The sequence below is a fragment of the Nerophis lumbriciformis genome, linkage group LG01, assembly GCF_033978685.3.
Source record: "Nerophis lumbriciformis linkage group LG01, RoL_Nlum_v2.1, whole genome shotgun sequence".
NCBI classification, from domain to species: Eukaryota; Metazoa; Chordata; class Actinopteri; order Syngnathiformes; family Syngnathidae; genus Nerophis; species Nerophis lumbriciformis.
The window spans coordinates 7632792-7658775 of record NC_084548.2 but is presented as its reverse complement, the minus strand read 5'-3'; the positions used below and the strand labels follow the sequence as shown (position 1 = coordinate 7658775).

Sequence of the window (25984 nt, the reverse complement as noted above, 5' to 3'; positions counted from 1 at the left end):
CTTTCTTTCAAACTGTCATTGCTCAAAACGTAATATTGAATCAAAATCAATGTTATTATTATGAATTATTGACCTATCCAAGGTTCCCATTACTTCACATCAAATATTCCACTAAGAAAAATATTTTTGGTGGAAGATTTTGCAAATTTGGTAAATAAATAACCCCAAAATTTATATTTTGTTGTTTTCTTACTGTACCGAAAATGAACTGAACCGTGACCTCTAAACCGAGGTACGTACCGAACCGAAATTTTTGTGTACCGTTACACCCCTACCTTATGGGCATTACATCAAAATCAAGTACCTACTGTACTGTAGCAAATATCTACCCTAACGACCACTTTGCTGCTGCCAAAAATAGATTTCAAGGGTATTTCAACAAGTAAACAATACAGTTGATACTTGATTTTGATGTATGTAATTCCCACAAAGACACAAAAAGTGCATTAACGCTAACATTGATAATGTTGCACCTTATGACACAGAGCAAAAAGTCTTGCTTGTCAAAGTTCTCCCATCAGCTGGAGGCTCGACAGAGATCGTATCCATAACAGCTGATTGTGGTTAGCGCTGGCGGGAGTGTCGCAAAGCCCACTTTGATGTGTCTTTTTTTATTCATGTAGAGTGAACATAGCAGCATGTTTATGTTCAGGGACCCATTATCTCCCTGCTTGGCACTCAGCATCAAGGGTTGGAATGGGGGTTAAAATCACCAAAAATTATTCCTGGGCGCGGCCACCGCTGCTGCTCACTGCTCCCCTCACCTCCCAGGGGGTGAACAAGGGGTTGGGTCAAAGGCAGAGGACACATTTCACCACACCTAGTGTGTGTGACAATCATTGGTATTTTAACTTAACAACATACAGTAAGTCTTCTTATAGTGTGTTTAAAGCCAGCAAGGCAGTGTTGTTGAGCTTTGGGAATGACAGCGCACAACACTGACGTCATCACAAGTCTCCGTTTGTGCCGTGTACACGCATACGCTAAGCGGAGAGCTTTGGAACTCTACACTCGGGCCAGCGTTTGCAAAAGTCTGTGTTTTTAAAGGCAAAAGTATGCGTTTGCGTGTGTACCAGAGGCCTAAACGCAGAGATAAGTACCGTATTTTTCGGACTATAAGTCGCAGTTTTTGTCATAGTTTGGCCGGGGGTGCGACTTATACTCGGGAGCGACTTATGTGTGAAATTATTAACACATTAGCGTAAAATACCAAATAATATTATTTAGCTCATTCACATAAGAGACTAGACGTATAAGATTTCATGGGAGTTAGCGATTAGGAGTGCTTTTGGTCTGGTTTGTACTGCAGAAAATGACCAGTTTTGCTAGATATCATTTTTTTTACTAATGTTTTGGTGATGTGTTTATGGCCGACAATAAAGAGTTTTGCTCAGTAAAGTGGTGGATGGAATTCATGTCCTCAAAGCGTCTCGACAGACGTTACAATATTTGAACAATGATGACGAAAACTGTTTTCTCTGTCGTGTCCGTGTGTCGAAAATTGTTATGCGCTTATTTTTTTATTTGATTTTGTGCGTGGCATAGATTTGCCGTGCGCAGAGGACGCTTGAGCAGTGCGCAATTGCACAGGCGCGCACCTTAGAGGGAACGTTGATTCTAAGTAATAAAGACTTATTAATTTAGAGTTATTTGGTTAGGGTTAGAGGGTTAGGGTTATAATAAGGCCATGCCGAATAAGGCATTAATAAGTACTTAATAATGACTAGTTAAGAGCCAATATGTTACTAATTTGCATGTTAATAAGCAACTAATTAATGGTGAATATGTTCCCCATACTAAAGTGTTACCATGTTTTTTTTACTGGTGCACAAAATGAGCTGTGCATGAACATCACCTTGTTCAAACAACAAAACCAACACAGTGCATAAACTCACAACAAATTACACACCTGCAAATCAGTCTGACTTCTGCTGTTGTCGCATCCGTAATACGCCGATAAGGAGAAGTTTTTATTTACACGATGAGTCGGGTGCGTCTTGACCTGCGCCGAACCCCTGAGCCCGACTCACCGAACCCCTAGGGTTCCATCGAACCCAGGTTAAGAACCACTGGACTAGACGTATAAGATTTCATGGGATTTAGCGATTAGGAGTGACAGATTGTTTGGTAAACGTATAGCATGTTCTATATGTTATAGTTATTTGAATGACTCTTACCATAATATGTTACGTTAACATACCAGGCACGTTCTCAGTTGGTTATTTATGCCTCATATAACGTACACTTATTCAGCCTGTTGTTCACTATTTATCTTTATTCATTTTAAATTGCCTTTCAAATGTCTATTCTTGCTGTTAGGTTTTATCAAATAAATTTCCCCCAAAAATGCGACTTATATATGTTTTTTTCCTTTATTATGCATTTTCGGCCCGTGCGTCTTATACTCCGGGGCGACTTAAAGTCCGAAAAATACGGTATGCGTTTATTAAGTATCCGTGTTTGTGTAGACATGGCTTTAATTGATGTATTTTCATGCAGTTTTACATTTCTTTTCGTTTCATTAAATAAGCGTTTATCACTTGCATGTGTAATAAGAAATACCCATCACATTTATTAACTTAATGGAAATGTTTGCAAAACTGGAACATAAGTGCCCTATAATAAAGGAGCTTGTCGGATCTCTCAGGGAGGTGGCTTGCTGCAGTCAGCTACATTTTAGAACTGTTTGTATTACTGTTTGTACAATAAGTAAATCCATTATCGAATATTGACCTTTACTAATTGATTTTATAATCGTCCATGTCCGAATTGCGATGCATCTAAAAATGTATTATTTCCCCCACCTCTACTATTTCCCGCCCTGGCATTGCCGATGATAGACAGCGTCTCAGGCGTGTGAAAGCATGTATCTGCCCCTCGTTTCCTAATTTCCATAGCCTCCTTCATCCATCTCTTATATTTCTTTCTTTCTGTCACTTCTGTTGTGTCGGTTCCGTCTTTTGTGGCTTAAAATTGTGTTGCGTCTTTATTAGTGTGTTGTGTCGTTTGTCTTTGTTGTGGATTTTGCAATCGTGCGTTCATGACCTCTCTTGGCCACCGTAGGTATCTGCCATTCTTGTTTTGATAACACCACAGACGGGAAAATAGTTTACGTCTTTATTATTACAAACGCTAAGCTTCATATAAATCCTGCCGTTCTTAAATCGAATGTTTTCCTTTTTCTAGTATCGATAAGATCAATCGATTCCCTTTTAAATTGATCTGGATCGATACCTATGATCCAGAAGGCAAACTTACTGAGCACAGATCGATATACTTGAAATTTTGGAATATAAATCGATCTGTCGATATATTGATCAATCGTTACGTTGCCAAATATTTTTTAAATTAATCAATTCGCATACAATTTTTCTCCTCCCCTTTAATGCCTGTTTGTTTTGTGACTCCCAAGTCAAGTTCGACCAGTCATGTTTACGCAAGTCTTCCATCACTTCCAACGCTAATTTCATGAATTTACTTAAAACAGACCGTAACTGTGGAACTTACTTTTTCTGTTTGTTTGTTTAGCAAGCGTTCTAATGATACCAACCTTTTTAAAATGAGGTAAAGATGAAGCAAGTTATGACATTTTTAACAAAAAGGTCACAACTAAAATTATGAGCCCCATACACTTTGTATTGAAGAAGTTGACCATAAATTAGTTTGACCCTGTAAAAGTCCATAACTTTGTTAATATTTATCACATAAATATGATACCTAATTACATTCTGGGAATTGTCTTTACAAGACCTGTCTGAAAATATTAGTTTCATGTAAATCAATTGTTGTTTTAATTTTTTCACACATATTTAATTATATACGATATAAATTATTTACATTTGTCTGGCGATAGAGTTTGAGGACTCATTTAGCTTTGTCCAAGAAATGTGCCAGTGACAAGCGAATGAACGTGTCCTCAATGCACTGTAGCATTCTCGCTAACAAACTAGCGGTTAACCTACCTCCCTCAGCAATACAGATTTTATTAATTCAAAACTTTTTTTTATCATTACATCAGCCATTTGGTGAGTTAAAGAATGTGATGGCAGAGCCTCGCAGTGACTAGAATAACGAGTCAGTGTACATGTGCATAGTTTATTGAATCTATTATTTGACAATCTACTATTTGGATTAGGTTGTTACTTGTGTACATAGACCCTAAACAAAAATTATGCGATTATGACAGGCATTTTCATTCGTCACCCCTTAAATCGGAATACTTTATTTTGACATGCGCAGCACATCACGTAAACGGAAGAAGGAGCAGTGACCTCCGCTGTTAACAAACATGGCTTTGTGCATTTCTTCTTGTCACGTTATTTATCACTTGTTCCTTCTGTTCGCTACTTTTGTTTTACCTCTCTTTTTTAAATGGAGCTGTTCTGTGCCCTCCATGTTGTGATATGTACAGGTTTCCGCACGTCTTCATGTTACGACATTCTGCGTTCGTGTTTGAGGCTAGCAGTAGCACTTGGAGTAGCTGTGAAGCTGTGAATTAAACATCTTGTTGAGACGACAACTGGATCCCTCCTTTTTATTGTTACGACACGTGACACTCTATTAGGGATGTCCCGATCCGATATTTGGATCGGATCGGCTGCCGATATTTGCCAAAAATTGCATATCGGCAAGGCATAGGAAAATGCCGATCCAGATCCAGTTTAAAAAAAAACCTCCGGTCCGTGTTTTCCAACGCACCTATTCAAATAATACATTCCACTTTTCTGCTGCTCCGTAATTTCCATTCCACATTTTCCAGCACACCTTCAACACATCCACAATTCTCACGCAGTTGCTTTTAGCTGCTGGCATTACACGACAGGCTCTTCTCACTCTTTCCTGTGTCTCCCTCTCACAGACAGCGAGCGCACCTTCTTACACACGTCACATACTGTCACGTCATACGTCACATACTGTCACGTCATACGTCACATACGTATACGTCCTCTCCCAGCAGAGAGCGAGGTAGCGGCATGGCTAACGTTAGCTGTGATGCTAGCGCAGCCGCTAAGGTGCGCGCCTGCTCAAGCGTCCTCTGCGCACGGCAAATCTATGCCACGCACAAAATCAAATAAAAAAATAAGCGCATAACAATTTTCGACACACGGACACGACAGAGACAACAGTTTTCGTCATCATTGTTCAAATATTGTGACGTCTGTCGAGACGCTTATCTCCATTCGGTGCCACACGTCCACACCATCAAAATGCAGAGGCAAAAATTTCCACATCAACACCGTATGAAAAAATTTGTGATTTTTTTAGTTGTGATTTCCTTCTCTGCATGAAAGTTTAAAAGTAGCATATATTAATGCAGTATGAAGAAGAATGTTTTAATGTAGACATGCAAGCCTTGAAAGAAAATGTTGAAAATCAAGACTACATTTCCTGCAAATGGGTGCATTTCTACCCTATATTTTAACTTTAGATTTATTCTCATATCAAACTCTTTTGGCTGTCTTTTTGACACTTACATCCGGCGCCCCCCTCCACACCCTGGATTATAAATAATGTAAATAATTCAATGTGATTATCTTGTGTGATGACTGTATTATGATGATAGTATATATCTGATAGTATATATCTGTATCATGAATCAATTTAAGTGGACCCCGACTTAAACAAGTTGAAAAACTTATTGGGGTGTTACCATTTAGTGGTCAATTGTACGGAATATGTACTTCACTGTGCAACCTACTAATAAAAGTCTCAATCAATCAATCAAAACACATAGAATCATCATACTGCTGTGATTATATGCATCAAGTGTTCATTCAAGGCTAAGGCAAAATATCGAGATATATGTTGTGTATCGCAATATGGCCTTAAAATATCGCAATATTAAAAAAAGGCCATATCGCCCAGCCCTAGTTCAATGATGCCATTTCTGTTTGTCATGTATAATTTTGTCTATTTTGTGTTTATCCTTGAATAAACAGGTCAGTTTCTTGTTACCAACCATTGTGTATTATTCAAACTCCCCTAATTCAGCTGGCTAGTTGTTATCAAGAGTACTAAAACCCTTTTCAACATGATTCTGACAACTAAGTAGGCTAAAGAACTTTAAACTTTAATACATGCTCGGATAGGCCAGTATCGGTCAGTATCGGTATCGGTCAGTATCGGTATCGGATCGGAAATGCAAAAACAATATCGGTATCGGAAGTGCAAAAACCTGGATCGGGACATCCCTACACTCCATACCGTACTTTTGTTTTTGCAAGTCTCGGTTTTAGAGCAACATACTCAACAGTATATAACGCTACAATCCCTTCATTGATCAGTCTGAGACTATTGAATTTAGTCCCCCCTCCACCACCAAAGTATAGCTGACATCAAAGACATGCGCAGTAAGGAGAGTTTCGACCCAAACTTCGGAAGAAATGTTTACAAAGGGCACCAATCTGAATGACTATCGACATAAACCACCAATCTTGATCGGAATTACATTTTTATCTGTACGTGTGTGATGAGGTTAGAATATTCCGAACGGCGTGTTTACATGAAGCATTCTTATTCCGGTTAGGCTTTTAATCCGAATACTTGTATCCATGTGCACATAGCTGAAGGGAGAGGTCCGGCCCCCTTAGTGCTTGGCTTTTTGAAAATATGCCCCCTAGAACCATTTGGTTGAATAGCCCTTGCCGCAATGTTTGTGAAACCGAACCACTGACCCTGGTTATCTGATGCACCACCCCTCTGCCTCAATGGCAAACGTTTGTCTCATATCTACCCGATGCAGCTTTGAGAACTCCATGTTCCCTGGCTCACGTTCTAGATAAAGTGGCCGCTCTGTGTCAATGTCATGGGCGTTGCACTCGCGACCTTGCATTCTAAACTGTAAAGTCAGTGATTACCCTGGTGCTTACCTGAGCAATACATTGTATAAACATCCACTGAGCATGCATGTTTTTAAATGACCACCTCTGTCTTTCTTCTCCGACAGATTGTCAACAAGCGCTGCGACTGAGCCACACGCACACACACACACACACACACGCACACACGCACACGCACACACGCACACACACACACAACCATGAGTATTGAGATTCCGGTGGGGTTGACAGAACTGCTGCAAGGCTACACCGTGGAGGTGCTGCGACAACGGCCGTCGGACCTGGTGGATTTTGCCATACAGTACTTCACCCGCTTGCGGGACACGAGGAGTCAAGATGGCGCCAGCGAGGGCGGCAAGACGGGGAAAGGAGTGATGTTCGATGGGGAGCCGATGCAGACCGAGTCTAACGGAGACGACGACGAGGACGACGACTCTGACTTCGAGCGTAAGTTTTGTTGTGGTTGTCTTTCTATTGTTTGTCCTGTTGTTTTTTCATTCATACAATATTTACTCATGCAGCCATGAGGGTGTCTATTTAGGGTAAGAGGGGATGCCTTTATTTGTTTTACACAAAAATATATTTAAATTACACAAATGATACTACATTCAATATAATAATGATAAAGTTACACATCACATTTTATAAAGGGAATTGTGTACATACAAGAGCTTTAGCTTAGCGTAGAGCTGGGCAGTATATCGCTATTACTAGGAGTGTAACGGTACGTGTATTTGAATTGAACCGTTTCGGTACGGGGGCTTCGGTTCGGTCCGTAGGTGTACCGAACGAGTTTCCACACGGACATATTAAGTAGCGTACTGCACATTGTGTAAACGATGCACACTGAGGCACAACACACGGCATGCTAGCAGCTAACGGGCTGCAATAGACTGACCATACGTCCTCTTTTCACCGGACATGTCCTCTTTTGCGGAGTTTCTTAAATGCCTCAAATGTCCGGCATTTTGAGTTAGGGTTGCGTGTATTTTCAATGTACGTTCAGGGTTAAGAAGGGGTTAAAAACAAAACAAATTGTGCGCACAGCAGCATTGATTGATTGAATTATTTATTTCAAACCTGCACAGTACAACACACGTTTTTTTTTTTTTTTTTACATTTTGGCAGGGACATTTATGCAAGGCTTGAAAAGGGGTTGGATGAAGCAGATGCTTATAATATCCCAACCCCTCTCACTCATTCCACATTTAACATTAACAATATAATACAAGAACAATACTATACAAACAAAAACAAGAAAAGCTCCTGTACACTAACAATACAATAGTACCACTGTTACTATGAGACAAGACAAGACGAGACAAAACACAAACACACACACACACACACACACACACACACACACACACACACACACACACACACACACACACACACACACACACACACACACACACACACACACACACACACACACAAGCCCAAACACTCTCTGACCATACACCTCTCTCTCATCGCTATGTGCTGAGGGCATCACTCTCTTTCCTCCTCGTACTTCTTCAATACTTATTTTTTAAACAGTCTTTTAAATTGAATCATGTTAGAACAGGTTTTTAAGTCGTCCCCTAAATTGTTCCACAGACTGACTCCACGCACTGAAATGCATATTGATTTTAAAGTTGTTCTAAATTTAGGAAAATATAATTTGTTGTTTCCTCTTAGACTGTAACTTTGGTGAGCATCTCTATCCTGGAATAGGTTCTGTATATTGGATGGTAGAGAGTTTTGGGATGCCCTAAACATAATTTGAGCAGTTTTAAAATGGATCACATCATGCAGTTAAAGTTGCTTTACCTCCATGCATTGGTGAGGGAGGGGCAGAGACAGAGAGAGAGAGAGAGAGTTATGATAAACGCGCATGCGTCGCCAGGCTCTGCTTTTTATCCATAGATTTATCAGATAAAATGTTTTATTATCTATAGCAGGCGTGTCAAAAGTGTGCCCTGGAGGCCATTTGCGGCCCACAGCTAATGTTTTAAAGGCCCACGGCACATTCTAAAAATACTATTAAAATAAACAAAAACATAACAAAAGTGAATTAAAAAAGCTTAAAGGTTAAATGAAATTTAGAAAAAGTTGCAATGTTGACTAGTAAAACAAAGCTGTTTTTTTTCTTTCAAACTGTCATTGCTCAAAACATAATATTGAATCAAAATCAATGTTATTATGAATTATTGACCTATCCAAGGTTCCGATTACTTCACATCAAATATTCCACTAAGAAAAATATTTTTGGTGGCAGATTTTGCAAATTTGGTAAATAAATAACCCAAAGATTTATATTTTGTTGTTTTCTTACTGTACCGAAAATGAACCGAACCGTGACCTCTAAACCGAGGTACGTACCGAACCGAAATTTTTGTGTACCGTTACACCCCTAGCTATTACAGTTAATACCGGTATATTTTACAAATATATATGTATATTTGAGACAATGCCGCAATACTTGTGTCCTTTGATGTGCCTCTGTTATGGCCGTTTGCGGCCGTTGCGGCGTGCCTCCGCCAGGGAGCCTGATGGAGTCGGTACCGCGCATTGCCAACACCTCTAACACCCCCCTGCCACATGCACATTCGCGGGGGCGGGTGGCGGCTTCTCTTTATTAACCGGCGATACACAAGCCGGTGAAAAGATTCAACAGAACAGCCGCCAGAGCCGACAAACTGCCGCTGCTAACTGCTGAAGCTAAAAATTACAGTTCAACGGATACCCTCGCTGACGTCACATGTCGCTTGGCAACAGACACAGCCTTTTAAAGGCACGCACACGCTGCTCTCATAAACTTATCTCAACTGCATATGACATATATTTAAATATTTTTTTAAGCAACGCCTTAAATTACTTTCAATAGTAATTAATTACATTTTTTAAAGAGTAATTGTATTCGTAATTAAATTTTTTTGGTAAAGTAACTACAATTAATCACTTTTTTAAAATAATTTTCAGATCATTGGTAGTAACATTGATTGATTGATTGATTGAAACTTTAATTAGTAGATTGCACAGTACAGTACTTATTCCGTACAATTGACCATTAAATGGTAACACCCGAATAAGTTTTTCAACTTGTTTAAGTCGGGGTCCACGTAAATCAATTCTTGGTACAAATATATACTATCAGCATAATATGTACAGCGAGCAGTGAACATAGTGAGTTCAGAAAGCATAAGAACAAGTATATACATCTGATTATTGACATTTGATTATTTACAATCCGGGGAGGTGGGATGTGGTGGGGGGAGGGTGTTAATCAAGGGTTGAAGTTGCCTGGAGGTGTTCTTTTAGTGCGGTTTTGAAGGAGGGTAGAGATGCACTTTCTTTTACATCTGTTGGGAGTGCATTCCATATTGATGTGGCATAGAAGGAGAATGAGTTAAGACCTTTGTTAGATGGGAATCTAGGTTTAACGTGGTTTGTGGAGCTCCCTCTGGTGTTGTGGGTATGGCGTTCATTTACGTTAAGGAAGTAGTTTGACATGTACTTCGGTATCAGGGAGGTGTAGCGTATTTTATATACTAGGCTCAGTGCAAGTTGTTTTGAGGTGTGATCTGGGGTGGAGGTCTAGAAGTAATCTGACTAGCTTGTTCTGGGATGTTTGGAGTCTAGATTTGAGGGTTTTGGAGGTACTGGGGTACCAGGAGACTTTGCTTGCCTTCACTCAATCGAGGTTACATGATGACTGCTGCTTTTCATTCTTTCCGCTTTTTGAAAAGTGAAAGCAACCACATGTACAAGCTGAGGTACATTGGCGTTATTCTGCATTTTTATGCAGTGGTTTCAGGCATCGACCAATTGCCTCCCACCCCACATCAACACGACACAGTCACTGCCAAGCCAGGACAAATGGGAGGGTTGCTTCAGGAAGGGCATCCTGTGCTGCATAAACTGTGTGAGCTAAAAACAGGAATTATGATGTTTGACCCCTGAAGGAAGATGCTATTTCCCCAATGTTTTTTTTACAAACATATATAAAAGCTGTGTTTTTTTTTAGACATACCGTTTTCCTATTTTTGCTAGCATGGGAAGTCTCGCTTCAATCATTTGCTCCCTTTTATCTCCGCCTTTTCACTCTTGGAACCACCAAACATGTACCTACTTGTTCAATTTCTCCTGCAGCCCATTTAGGCAGCAGCTAGTTGGGCCTGAACTGTGTGCCCTGGGTTGCTGTGAAATCCTGTTACAGCCATTTATTTCGGATGTATTGAACAACACACCATAACCTTGTTAAAACAGACCGTATAATTGAATCAGTATACATAGTGTTTTGGTCTTTTACAGTCCAAAGACATAGACCTCGCATTACCATGCGAGTGTTTTGCAGACTTGCAGAAGCTGGAAGCCAATGCAAGGCAGCGTGGCCTACATCCCATCAGTGCGCTGTGCAGCCAGCGAATGTTGTTTTGTGAATGAGGATTCTCTCAATGGGTTCTCTTTATTGGTCTTGGGTTGTGTTCTTTTATAGGGTTGACGTGCTGCTCGGTGCTAATAATGCAAAATGTACTTACCGGGTGAATTGATGATTATAAATTGTCAATTTGGAATTTGAGCCTGTTTCCGTAAGCATGTGCATTATGCCCTTTATGCATGGAGATGATTGGCCAGCTTTGTCGATCGGTACAAACCGGCTGGAGGGGTAAAAGCGGGATTACGCTTTTCCTCTCTGCTCACACAAGTGGGATTTGGTTGCTGTCAGACAGCTGTGAGTGTGTGTGTCATTGATAGTGGATGTGCAGCACGTGCTTGTGAAAGCCAACCAATCTGTTACTATTTCCCAGCGTTCCTAATCCAGCCAGGTCTTCCGCATACTCATTAGCAGCATTTTCCACATTTGAAGCTTTCCACCATCCAGCATGTCGATACTAAGAGGAGACTGAACTTTGAAAGCGACGTGCTTTTGCCCGAATGCTGTCTGGGTCACACGTATGACATCCCTGGCATGAGATGATTCAGCCACGCTCGTAACACAGCCCGAGGGCAACATTTCAGAGAGGGGTGACAACACAGGCCTGTACAGTGAAACACATCATGTGCTCTGGCCTGGCTGCTGATATAGCCTATAGATAAAAGGCAACACATGCTCTTTGTTCATGCAGTCATCTGTCGCACAAAATTAATTTCTGAAGTCATGACGACCAAACCGTCTAATATTTACACGTAATATACTATAACATATTCTGTGTCTTGTAGGACACCTAAGATTACTTCAAATTATTGTCTATTGTGAGCAAACTGTGGTGCTGAATTTCCCCCAGGGTTCAATAAAGTACTTTCTATTCTATTCTATTCTATTCTAAATTTGAAGCAGATTGTTCAGCTTACAATACAAAGTTGCCTTTTTGAGGTTATTTCCGTGCTTGGCTCCAAAACACCACAATTTTAACATTTTTAAGATTTTCATCTTTTTAAAAATAAATTTTTTTTTTAATATAAGAAATATATAAAAAAAACAATACAATATAACATACTAAAACTACAGTAGTTTTATTAAGAACGTAATAATAGCAGCATTTATTTTGGAGAGCGGGCTTCTTGAGCTTACAGTATAAAGTTGCCTTTTTGAGGTTATTTCTATAAATGTGTGTACTTTAAATGCTCTATAAATAGTAAGGGCGTAATGCAAAGAGGGCAGTTTGTTTAATTGGAACCAGGCGATAATTGGAGAGAAGCTGTTTTAGCTCAATTTAGATAACTTAATTTTTTAAATCTTAATAATGATTTGGAGTGTATGAGAAAAGTGACATCAAAAATCCCCCCCCCACACACACACACACATTTATTCACAAGTACAGTGGTACCTTAGAATACAAGTTCAATTTGTCAATTTGCAGCACGTACCTTAATAAACTCGTATTACGAAACAATTTTGCTGATTGAAATTAATTGTAACCAATTTAATCCGTGCTTGGCCCCAAAATACCACAATTTTAACATGTAAAATGCTTTTTAAAAATAAAAAATATTTTTAATATAAGAAATATATAAGAAACAATACAATATAACATACTAAAACAACTACAGTAGTTGTATTAAGAATGTAATAATAGCAGCATTTATTTTGGAGAGCGGGCTTCTTGAGCTTAATTAATAATTAGTAATTAATTAATTCATTAATTCCATGCTTGGCTCCAAAACACCACAATTTTAACATGTAAAATGCTTTTTAAAAATAAACATTTTTAATATAAGAAATATATCAAAAACAATACAATATAACATACTAAAACAACTACAGTAGTTTTATTAAGAATGTAATAATAGCAGCATTTATTTTGGAGAGCGGGCTTCTTGAGCTTACAGTATAAAGTTGCCTTTTTGAGGTTATTTCTATAAATGTGTGCACTTTAAATGCTCTATAAATATTAAGGGCGTAATGCAAAGAGGGCAGTTTGTTTAATTGGAACCAGGCGATAATTGGAGAGAAGCTGTTTTAGCTCAATTTAGATAACTTAATTTTTTAAATCTTAATAATGATTTGGAGTGTATGAGAAAAGTGACATCAAAAATCCCCCCCCCACACACACACACACACATTTATTCACAAGTACAGTGGTACCTTAGAATACAAGTTCAATTTGTCAATTTGCAGCACGTACCTTAATAAACTCGTATTACGAAACAATGTTGCTGATTGAAATTAATTAATTAATTAATTAATTCCATGCTTGGCTCCAAAACACCACCATTTTAACATGTAAAATGCTTTTAAAAAATAAAAAACATTTTTAATATAAGAAATATATCAAAAACAATACAATATAACATACTAAAACAACTACAGTAGTTTTATTAAGAATGTAATAATAGCAGCAGCATTTATTTTGGAGAGCGGGCTTCTTGAGCTTACAGTATAAAGTTGCCTTTTTGAGGTTATTTCTATAAATGTGTGTACTTTAAATGCTCTATAAATAGTAAGGGCGTAATGCAAAGAGGGCAGTTTGTTTAATTGGAACCAGGCGATGACTGGAGAGAAGCTGTTTTAGCTCATTTTAGATAACTTTAATTTTAATAATGATTTGGAGTGTATGAGAAAAGTGACATCAAAAATCCCCCCCACACACACACATTTATTTACAAGTACAGTGGTACCTTAGAATACAAGTTCAATTTGTCAATTTGCAGCACATACCTTAATAAACTCGTATTACGAAACAATGTTGCTGATTGAAATTAATTAATTAATTAATTCCATGCTTGGCTCCAAAACACCACAATTTTAACATGTAAAATGCTTTTTAAAAATAAAAAACGTTTTTAATATAAGAAATATATAAAGAACAATACAATATAACATACTAAAACAACTACAGTAGTTTTATTAAGAATGTAATAATAATGTACAGCATTTATTTTGGAGAGCGGGCTTCTTGAGTATCTCCTGCAAACTTCTTCTCTGTCAAACACACCATCTGAAGCCTGTTCAAATTTAACATCGTTGGCTGACTAGCATTGCTACACATGAGCTGCTTTGCCACGTTCTGGCATGCTTTTGATGAGTTTGTTAATTTTAAAGATTATCTTCCTCTTTTTCTTCTCATCACTGTCCATCACACTCAGTTTCTTTGTTCCAATGGCTTGAAAAACAAAGTTATGTCGATTTCCAGTTATGAGCTAATGCTAGCGAGCAGGACATCAGATGTTTTGGTCGGATTCTGTGGCATTTGCTACGCCAACTGGCGTTGGGGAGGCTATTAAGCTGAATTTTTGCTCTCAACCCTAAACATACCAGGGACAGATCTTCAGGCACTTTCATCCCCAGGTACCATTGTATATTGCACAGCACAGCAGATGTAATAGCAATAAGTAACAAAAATGTTCAGCCAACATTATTTTTGCTGATGGGTTCATTGCAGTAAATAAAGGAATGTAAATGAAGGAATGTGTGTAATTAAAATTTTACTCATACAGCTGAGGAGTGCAACTGTAAATTGCATTCAGATGTGGATAAAGCTGCTCGATGATAATCACGAGGGGTTGCGTTATATACACGAATTACGATATAAATTGTATAAATTTGGCCAACGATATGCAGCTGAGATAGGCTCCAGCACCCCCCGCGACCCCAAAAGGGACAAGCATTAGAAAATGGATGGATGGATAGTCTTTATTACTTATTACTAGAGATGTCCAATAATGGCTTTTTTGCCGATATCCGATATTCCGATATTGTCCAACTCTTAATTACTGATTCCGATATCAACCGATACCTATATATACGATCCTGGAATTAACATATTATTATGCCTAATTTTGTTGTGATGCCCCGCTGGATGCATTAAACAATGTAGCAAGGTTTTCCAAAATAAATCAACCCAAGTTATGGAAAAAAAATGCCAACATGGCACTGCCATATTTATTATTGAAGTCACAAAGTGCATTATTTTTTTTTTAACATCCGTCAAAACAGCAGCTTGGAATTTGGGACATGCTCTCCCTGAGAGAGCATGAGGAGGTTGTGGTGGGGGGGGGGGGGGGGGCGTAGCGGGGGGGGGGGGGGGGGGTATATTGTAGCGTCCCGGAAAAGTTAGTGCTGCAAGGGGTTCTGGGTATTTGTTCTGTTGTGTTATGGTGCGGATGTTCTCCCGAAATGTGTTTGTCATTCTTGTTTTGGTGTGGGTTCACAGTGTGGCGCATATTTATGACAGTGTTAAAGTTGTTCATACGGCCACCCTAAGTGTGACCTGTATGGCTGTTGCCCAAGTACGCCTTGCATTCACTTGTGAGTGTGAAAAGCCGTAGATATTATGTGACTGGGTCGGCACGCAAAGGCAGTGCCTTTAAGGTTTATTGGCGCTCTGTACTTCTCCCTACGTCCGTGTACACAGCGGGTTTTAAAAAGTCATACATTTTACTTTTTGAAACAGATACCGATAATTTTGAAACCGATAATTTCCGATATTACATTTTAAAGCATTTATCGGCCGATAATATCGGCAGTCCGATATTATTGGAAATCCCTACTTAGTAGAGTGGCCGTGCCAGCAATCGGAGGGTTGCTGGTTACTGGGGTTCAATCCCCACCTTCTACCATCCTAGTCACGTCCGTTGTGTCCTTGGGCAAGACACTTCACCCCTTGCTCCCGATGGCTGCTGGTTAGCGCCTTGCATGGCAGCTCCCGCCATCAGTGTGTGAATGTGTGTGTGAATGGGTAAATGTGGAAATAGTGTCAAAGCGCTTTGAGAACCTTGAAGGTAGAAAAGCGCTATACAAGTATAACCCATTTATTTATTCATCATTATGTAGAATTTTAGCCAGCGGCTAACTTCCTCCTGCGGTGCAAAGCCAGTCAGCAATCCTCGCCTCTATGCCAGCAAATAAACAAAATTTCTTACAAATATCATCCCTGGAGGACGAAAAATAGCTAAAATCTGCCTTTCTTACGCAAATAATCATATAATGCTTGTGCATCCCTTTGAAACACTTGTGATTTAGGGCTATATAAATAAACATTGATTGATTGATTGATTGATTGATAATCCTTGGAGGATGAGGAATAGCTAAACATCCTATACACTACAAATCGTAGGAGGATATGCGAACCTGTAGCTAAAGCACCTGAATGTAAACAAAGATGGGCTGATCGTTTTAAATATCGACCGCAAAGATACCAAGTATAATATCATTATTTGGTCGATATTGCAGTGGTTAAATCAATATTTTGTTATTATCAAAAGCATATTTTGTTGTTTTTGTTATTGGTTACAAACTCAGGAGGTTTTTAAGGGCAAACAACAAATGATTAAAATCATAGCTAATACTAGGAAATTATTTAAATTAAATGATAAATGATAAATGGGTTGTACTTGTATAGCGCTTTTCTACCTTCAAGGTACTCAAAGCGCTTTGACACTACTTCCACATTTACCCATTCACACACACATTCACACACTGATGGAGGGAGCTGCCATGCAAGGCGCTAACCAGCACCCATCAGGAGCAAGGGTGAAGTGTCTTGCTCAGGACACAACGGACATGACGAGGTTGGTACTAGGTGGGGATTGAACCAGGGACCCTCGGGTCGCGCACGGCCACTCTTCCACTGCGCCACGCCGTCCCATAATTAATTGTTTTTGTTACTCCAGCCATCATGAGTTTTTTGTATGATTATGATTGTCATCAAAAATGGAATCTTTCAATGATCTTTAAAATTGTATGTATCAGTATTGGTATTACCAATACTACCCCTGTAACTATTTGGTATTGGATGGATACCCAAATGTGTAGTAATGCCCAAAACTAAAGTAAAGAATCCAAACAGAAGACTAAGTGTGTATTATATTTTAACATAACTGTAGATATAACCATGTTAGGACAGAAAGTAACCACCTATGACAGTAAATTAGCAAGTAGATTAATAATAGATTTGAGAAAATAATACACTTAATGCAATATATTATTGCATATGTCAGCATCTAATTTAGGAGCCTTTGTAACCAGTTTTGAGATGGTTCTATTATTATTTATACCGAATAATATATTGTGATATATATCATCATCATGGCCCATCCCTGGTTACCTCTCATGGTACTTTAAATGCAGATAACTGTCATCTTGTGAAATTGATAACAATTAAACTGCAGGGGGTTGCCTGCAGCCACACATGTTACTGCCCATGTTTTTGGACCCAGGGAAAGCCCCGGTGGTTATTTGCTCTAGTATACTAAAAAAGCGCCTGGATATTTAGGACTGCCTTTAATAAGCAAAGTGCGACTTCTGAGGCTTTATTTTTTTAATTTTGAAACAATTCTGACAGTAGGGAATAAATCTATCCCTTCTGGAGTCCAAAAAAAATCATCCATTCTTAACTATTATATCAATGTAATTATTATTTTACCTGTTTCTGGTAAAGGGAAACTGCACTTTCTTTGGAATTTTGCCTATTGTTCACAATCATGAACGACATGGACTGGACGTATGTATTTTTTTTAAAATGTATTCTAACTCGTAAATAATAGTCTGCTTTCAGTGGAGCCAAAGGGAGGTCCTCTATTCTGCACATAAAAGCCAATAAATAACCATCCAAAAAGCGCCAGCAATACTCATTCACATTTTGTGACTTAAATATTTACCAAGTATTAGTGATATTGTTATTATAAGTGCTAACACAGACTATTTATAGCAGTACCGGGATCACGAGCTTGCGTGCCAATGGTGACATGATCGACTGATTCCTTGCTCGTCAAACTTTATTGTAGATCATAAATAATACCTCTCGCGTGAATAGTAGAAAAACGAGGACGTATTCCGACAAGTTGGCACACTTTGACAACCAATTTAGACCCGTAGATGGCGAGAATGACACAAAAAGACGCTTGTTTCTGATCCCCTTTTCTTTGGAAGGACTACGAGTCATTTTTAATCCAAAACGGCAATATAACAAGATTCTATCAGTCAGCATCCTAATGACAGCAGACATTGTACAGTAAGTGAAGTTTAATACATTTGTTTGGCTCTCATAAAGTCTGCAGTATGATAATCAGTGATGTTGTTAAAATAAATGTTAACGTTGTGATGCGTTTTTGAAATTAATGTGCCACGTATGCTTAAACTGATCAAAATACGCAAACATTACCGTATTTTTCGGACTATAAGTCGCTCCGGCGTTTACGTCGCACCAGCCGAAAATGCACAATAAAGAAGGAAAAAAACATATATAAGTCGCATTTTTGGGGGGAAATTATTTGATAAAATCCAACACCAAGAATAGACATTTGAAAGGCAATTTAAAATAAAAGAATAGTGAACAACAGGGCAGCACGGTGGAAGAGGGGTTAGTGCCTCTGCCTCACAATACGAAGGTCCTGAGTAGCGTGAGTTCAATCCCGGCCTCTGGATCTTTCTTTGTGGAGTTTGCATGTTCTCCCCGTGACTGCGTGGGTTCCCTCCGGGTACTGCGGCTTCCTCCCACCTCCAAAGACATACATAGGTTGATTGGCAACACTAAATTGGCCCTAATGTGTGAATGTGAGTGTGAATGTTGTCTGTCTATCTGTGTTGGCCCTGTGATGAGGTGGCAACTTGTCCAGGGTGTACCACGCCTTCCGCCCGATTGTAGCTAAGATAGGCTCCAGCGCCCCCCGTGACCCCGAAGGGAATAAGCGGTAGAAAATGGATGGATGGATAGTGAACAACAGGCTGAATAAGTGTACGCCATATGACGCACGAATAAGAACGTGCCTGGTTAACGCAACACATCATGGCAAGAGTCATTCAAATAACTATAACATATAGAACATGCTATACGTTTACCAAACAATCTGTCACTCCCGATCGCTAAATCCGATGAAATCTTCCTCCCCAGTGTCGCCTCTGGTATGTCCTTTGCCGTTCTCTGCTGCATATTTCACTACGTCCAGCTTGTAATCTGCAGTATATGATTTCCTTTTCGGTGCCATTTTTGTTCAGTCCTTCTCAGTTTTTATAAGTTACCGCCAATGTTGATGTGATCCATTTTAATAGCTACGGCAGTAGCATATAGCATATAACAGTTAGCATCCCATGACCCACAATGCACTTCTGCCATGACCCCCCTCTGCCGAATTCTTATTGGTTGACGTGTGAGTGACGATTGCTGCCATTTGCTTCGTCTCTTACGCGAATGAGATAAATAATATTATTTGATATTTTACGGTAATGTGTTAATAATTTCACACACAAATCGCTCCGGAGTATATGTCCCACCCACGGCCAAACTATGAAAAAAAACCTGCGATTTATAATCCGAAAAATACGGTAATTGTTATTATAAATGTGCCTCTTACTACATTACACATATACTTACATCATGTATTGCTTGGATTTTACTGACATCACGTCTGGCTCCTGTCCCGCCAATTAAAGGGGAACATTATCACAATTTCAGAATGGTTAAAACCATTAAAAATCAGTTCCCAGTGGCTTATTTTATGTTTCGAAGTTTTTTTCAAAATTTTACCCATCACGCAATATCCCTAAAAAAAAGCTTCAAAGTGCCTGATTTTAACCATCGTTATATACACCCGTCCATTTTCCTGTGACGTCACATAGTGATGCCAACACAAACAAACATGGTGGAAAGAACAGCAAGCTATAGCGACATTAGCTCGGATTCAGACTCGGATTTCAGCGGCTTAAGCGATTCAACAGATTACGAATGTATTGAAACGGATGGTTGTAGTGTGGAGGCAGGTAGCGAAAACGAAATTGAAGAAGAAACTGAAGCTATTGAGCCATATCGGTTTGAACCATATGCAAGTGAAACCGACGAAAACGACACAACAGCCAGCGACACGGGAGAAAGCGAGGACGAATTCGGCGATCGCCTTCTAACCAACGATTGGTATGTGTTTGTTTGGGATTAAAGGAAACTAACAACTATGAACTAGATTTACAGCATATGAAATACATTTGGCAACAACATGCACTTTGAGAGTGCAAACAGCCCAATTTTCATCAATTAATATATTCTGTAGACATACCCTCATCCGCGCTCTTCCTGAAAGCTGATCTGTCCAGTTTTGGAGTTGATGTCAGCAGGCCAGGGAAGCTAGGGTCGATATTCTTCTCTTGCCAAGACATCCAGGGGGTTTAGCTCGCTCGTCTGCGGGAACAAACTGCCGCCATTGCTTGCCGTGCTACCGAGGACCTTTGTCCCTGAATTGCTCACACACTCCGGCAGATTCAATGGGGGTCTGGCGGCAGATTTCTTTGACTTTATCGTTGGAAATGCATCTGCTTTGAGTGTCGCAGGATATCCACACATTCTTGCCATCTCTGTCGTAGCATAGCTTTCGTCGGTAAAGTGTGCGGAACAAACGTCCAATTTCTTGCCACTTTCGCATCTTTGGGCCACTGGTGCAACTTGAATCCGTCCCTGTTCGTGTTGTTACACCCTCCGACAACACACCGACGAGGCATGATGTCTCCAAGGTACGGAAAACAGTCGAAAAAACGGAAAATAACAGAGCTGATTTGACTCGGTGTTTGAGAAAATGGCGGATTGCTTCCCGATGTGACGTCACGTTGTGACGTCATCGCTCCGAGAGCGAATATTAGAAAAGCGTTTAATTTGCCAAAATTCACCCATTTAGAGTTCGGAAATCGGTTAAAAAAATATATGGTCTTTTTTCTGCAACATCAAGGTATATATTGACGCTTACATAGGTCTGGTGATAATGTTCCCCTTTAAACATGCATGGCGGTCAAGCTAGCTCTGTTCTCAATTGGCACGAGGCGCCTATTAGCTTTTCTCAAAGAAAAAATGCCCTATGCCTGTGTTGTTTTCGGCTGTACGAATCGTTCAAATCGTGAACGTGAGGTAATCAAAAAGGGTGGAAGAGCGCAAGATTTTCCGAAACGACGACGAGAAAAGCATGCAGCTCACACTCCAGTCCAAGAGAGCAGAGTCGAAAAATGCATAAGTTTGAAGTGATCACTTCGTTTGTTTTGTTTAATTTGCTTTTAACCTTTAATATTTCCCATTTAGTAGGGGTGTAATGGTACGTGTATTTGTATTGAACCGTTTCGGTACAGGGGGTTCGGTTCGGAGGTGTACCGAACGAGTTTCCACACGAACATATTAAGTAGCCGCCGATCTTAAAGTCTTAACAAGCTGCTCCGCTTCCTTCTGCCTGTCTGTCAGTACTCTACACAGCACCCAGCATTGTCCCACCCACACAACCATCTGATTGGTTACAAACAGAGCGGTAACAGCCAATCAGCCGTGCGTATTCAGAGCGGTAACAGCCAATCAGCAGTGCGTATTCAGAGCGCATGTAGTCAGTGCTTAGCGTTTAGCAGGTAAGCATCAGGCAGTGGACTTTCCCCAAATGATAATAAACACCTCCCAGTCAACTACTAGTAACATCACTATGAGCTCGTTGACCTTCTAGAAACATAAACGGCAGCTTCAGCTTGCTCGCAGTCCTGGCTTGAGGTGAAGGCTAATTCGCTTTTAGCGTAACGTTAGCTCATTTTGCGGTGCGTGTGTGTGTGTGTGTGTGTGTGTGTGTGTGTGTGTGTTACGGACAGCAAAGCCCTGTCTGTCTGTTATTTCACTTTACCTTTTTCTGTGTTGATTGAGCTGTGTTGAAGCAGCAAAAAAGGACATTATGTTAAATGAAGAGTTTCTGTCTCTGATAATTGATATAATAATTTAACTGCATCATAAAGCCTACATGAACTCCATGGTGTTCAGGGATGAATAGTCTCTCCTATTGCTATTGTACTATTTTTTTCAGCTATAGTTACATTAATCATTAGTAATGGAGCAGCCTAGTTTTGAATGGCAGGGTCCCTGCTATCACATGTTGATAAAAATATAACATTTACATAATAAAAATCAACTACAGGCTTCCCAAATGCTGTAATAAATTAAGCATGATGAGTTGACTTGAAACTGTTTAATGTTGCACTTTTTATATGTAAAAAAGTTTTGTCATTTTATTTAATCTGAGCAACAACTTGAGGCAGTTTAATGTTGATTAACGTGAGCAGAATTATTATAGTGTTCCCAATGTTAAAAGGATAAAGCCATTGTTTACAAATTTGGTAAATAAATAACCAAAAAATTTATATTTTGTTATTTTCTTACTGTACGGAAAATGAACCGAACCGTGACCTCTAAACCGAGGTACGTACCGAACCGAAATGTTTGTGTACTGTTACACCCCTACCATTTAGGTATTATCTTGATACCATTTGTATTTCTAAAATACTTATTTACTACAAGTGTCTCTAAAAGCGCCAACTCGGTGAGTCTAAATAAAAGAAAGCAAATATGAGCAAAACCTAAAAGAGTTAAGATTTTACCAAAGGCAACAATCACGAATGAAGCTTTCAGCACATACACAATGTTGACATCTATACTTATTTTTTGATAAAGACGAGGAAAAACACGCTACTCGTAAACAGCGCGTGCAAAATCAACAAACATGGCAGAAAACGCAAACTTAAATCATGAAATGCAACCTTATCTGAGCAAAAGTAATGCATTTTTATCCGGGAGAGTCTTGATTACAGCCACACAGAAAGAAGTTGTAGACCGTCGCCTCCATGCTTTCCAAGTTTCATCTGTTTTGTCATGTAGAATTGCGTCTGCAGCACAATAGTTCGATATGTCTGGGAATGCAACCGACAGATAATCCTTGATATTACTCAACAAATCTTTTTTTGATAAAGTATAGGGATCTATTCCATTGCATAGTTTGATTGTTTTGCTTGTACCTGCTTTTTGTAGGAAGATTTTAGCCTTTTTTGTACTCAGGTGCTGCTTGCTGTACAACAGCTATTTTAGCTTGGTTGACCACCAGTGGTTTTCAATTCCGGGAAGAAGTCACGTGACGGAATACCAGCAATACAAAAGTTTAATGGAATTGTTTGTATGTTAAGGGCTTTATAGGCAGAAAAGAGTGGCTCACATAGGCTCCATTGTAAGTCGACTTTTGATCGCATTCATTTAATATTTAGAATGCATTAAAAAAAAAATACATCCATCGTCATGTCTTTCATAATTAATGTGAACGGTAGGCAAAAAAAAAAAAAAAAAGTGCAGTTCCCCTTTAAGATTTTATACAACAATAAAAGATTGTAGTTATAACTGTGACAGTAAGCTGTGGTACTGTAATGGGAAGCTAATTTATTTCACAGATGTCTAACACACCTCATTTGTAAACATTCTATACCGTCACACCAATATAAGAATGATTTAACCACCTTAATTATGCCTATAGACATTTTTGTTGGCTGAATACCTCAATTGTGTTGAATGTGTTGTGCTATACTTCATTACCTCCAATGGTGTTGGTCTGTAAAAGGGAAAGCTTAAAGAGCATTTTTGGGTTGAAGCTGTGAAATCATAGCTTTAGAATAAAGATGACTCCACGTGGCTCTGCTAAAATGTTAAAGAAAAAGCACAGTTGGACTTCATCTCGAGTTACTCTTTAAGTCAATATCACCTGCTGGCTCTTTTAATGGACCCAGCGATGTCATTTTATTGGATCAAGTTGGAAACATTCAAAGACGGGCAGGCTCTTACAAATATGTGCATTCTTTTTTTCCATATTCAATAACTCGGTCTGCCTTGTTTCAGTCCGAAATAGCACTTCCACAAACAGATGGTTCTTTGTTTTTGTAATTCCAAAGCAACTAAATTACTTAAAGGGAACTGCACTTTTTTTGGAATCGTTTACCATCCTTATGCAAGACAAGCACACATGTTTTTGTATTCTAACTAGTAAATAAAATGCAATCAAAAGTCTGCTTACAATGGAGCCAATGATGTCACTATAGCAGGAAAATAAGTTTGGTAGCTCTCTGTGACAATGCGCCGCTAAAAATATTTTGTCTGCGTTTGCGCTTATAATAACAATATCACTAATACTTTGTTCAAATTCAGGTCACAAAATGTACATGGAGTATTGTTAGCTCTTTTTAGATGTTTTTCAGAGGGCTTTATGTACCAAAAAGAGGACCTCCCATTGGCTCCATTGTAAGCAAGCTTTTATTTATGTTTATTTACAACAAACAAACATCTGTCTTATTGTCTCTCATAATGAATGTGAGATTGTAAAAAAAAGAAGACGTGAAGTCCCCCTTTAACATGGAGTGGTTTTGGAACACATTTTGTTGAAGAAGAAACTTGTCTTATCTCAGACAGGACAGGAGAGCTGTTATTTTCCACTGTCATTATAAATATAAATTAGTAGAAATAAATGGTAAGACCACGGACTGCAAAGCAATGATGTAATTGCATTGCATCTGTGCATCCAGTGTTATGTATTTTACTATGTACTGCTTTTATATTTCCTGTATTATGTATTATTACTTTGAACTGTTTTGTATTTTAATTTTTTATCCTGTAAAGCAGTGGTCCCCAACCACAGGGCCGCGGCCCGGTAACGGTCCGTGGATCGCACAAGAAAAAAATAAAATTAAAAAAATAATTATTAAATCAACATAAAAAATACAAGATACACTTACAATTAGTGCACCAACCCAAAAAACCTCATTCTTTACACTCATTTACACTCATTCACACAAAAGGGTTGTTTCTTTCTGTTATTAATATTCTGGTTCCTACATTATACATCAAGATAGATCAATACAGTCTGCAGGCATACAGTCTGTAAGCACAGATGATTGTATTTTTTTATGACCAAAATAAAATAAAACAATTTTGTGGGACACATTTTCAAGCGTTGACCGGTCCGCAGTTATAAAAAGGTTGGGGACCACTGCGTCTTTGAGTACCCTGAAAAGCGCTATTCCAAATAAAATGTATTATTATTATTATTATTATTATTATTATTATCATGCGTTGCACTCTATGAAGGGAGTGGTATGATGTTTTGTGATCTGGTCCTCAATGAGTTTCTTTCAGAAGAACCATGTTTAAAACTAGAGATGTCCGATAATGGCTTTTTTGCCGATATCCGATATTCCGATATTGTCCAACTCTTAATTACCGATACCGATATCAACCGATACCGATATATACAGTCGTGGAATTAACACATTATTATGCCTAATTTTGTTGTGATGCCCCGCTGGATGCATTAAACAATGTAACAAGGTTTTCCAAAATAAATCAACTCAAGTTATGGAATAAAATGCCAACATGGCACTGCCATATTTATTATTGAAGCCACAAAGTGCATTATTTTTATTAACATGCCTCAAAACAGCAACTTGGAATTTGGGACATGCTCTCCCTGAGAGAGCATGAAGAGTTGAGGTGGGCGGGGTTTTGGGGGTAGGGATTAGCGAGGGTGTATATTGTAGCGTCCCGGAAGAGTTAGTGCTGCAAGGGGTTCTGGGTATTTGTTCTGTTGTGTTTATGTTGTGTTACGGTGCGGATGTTCTCCCGAAATGTGTTTGTCGTTTTTGTTTGGTGTGAGTTCACAGTGTGGCACATATTTGTAACAGTTAAAGTTGTTTATACGGCCATACGGTGTGACCTGTATGGCTGTTGACCAAGTATGCCTTGCATTGTGAAAAGCCGTAGATATCAAGTGACTAGGCCGGCACGCAAAGGCAGTGCCTTTAAGGTTTATTGGCGCTCTGTACCTCTCCCTACATCCGTGTACACAGCGGTGTTTTAAAAAGTCATAAATGTTACTTTTTGAAACAGAAACCGATACCGATAATT

The 25984-nt window shown here is 39.1% G+C and overlaps 1 protein-coding gene across 2 annotated transcripts in view; it reads left to right on the top strand.

Annotated features, from left to right (window-relative positions):
* Window positions 1-25984, top strand: part of prkar2aa (protein kinase, cAMP-dependent, regulatory, type II, alpha A) — a 118821-nt gene that overhangs the window by 18272 nt on the left and 74565 nt on the right. For both annotated transcript variants that reach the window (XM_061974213.1, XM_061974204.1), the window contains exon 2: window positions 6947-7286. In XM_061974213.1, coding sequence (XP_061830197.1) covers window positions 7040-7286 — 247 coding nt within the window. In that variant the 5' untranslated portion in view covers window positions 6947-7039. The remainder of the gene's footprint in view (window positions 1-6946; window positions 7287-25984) is intronic.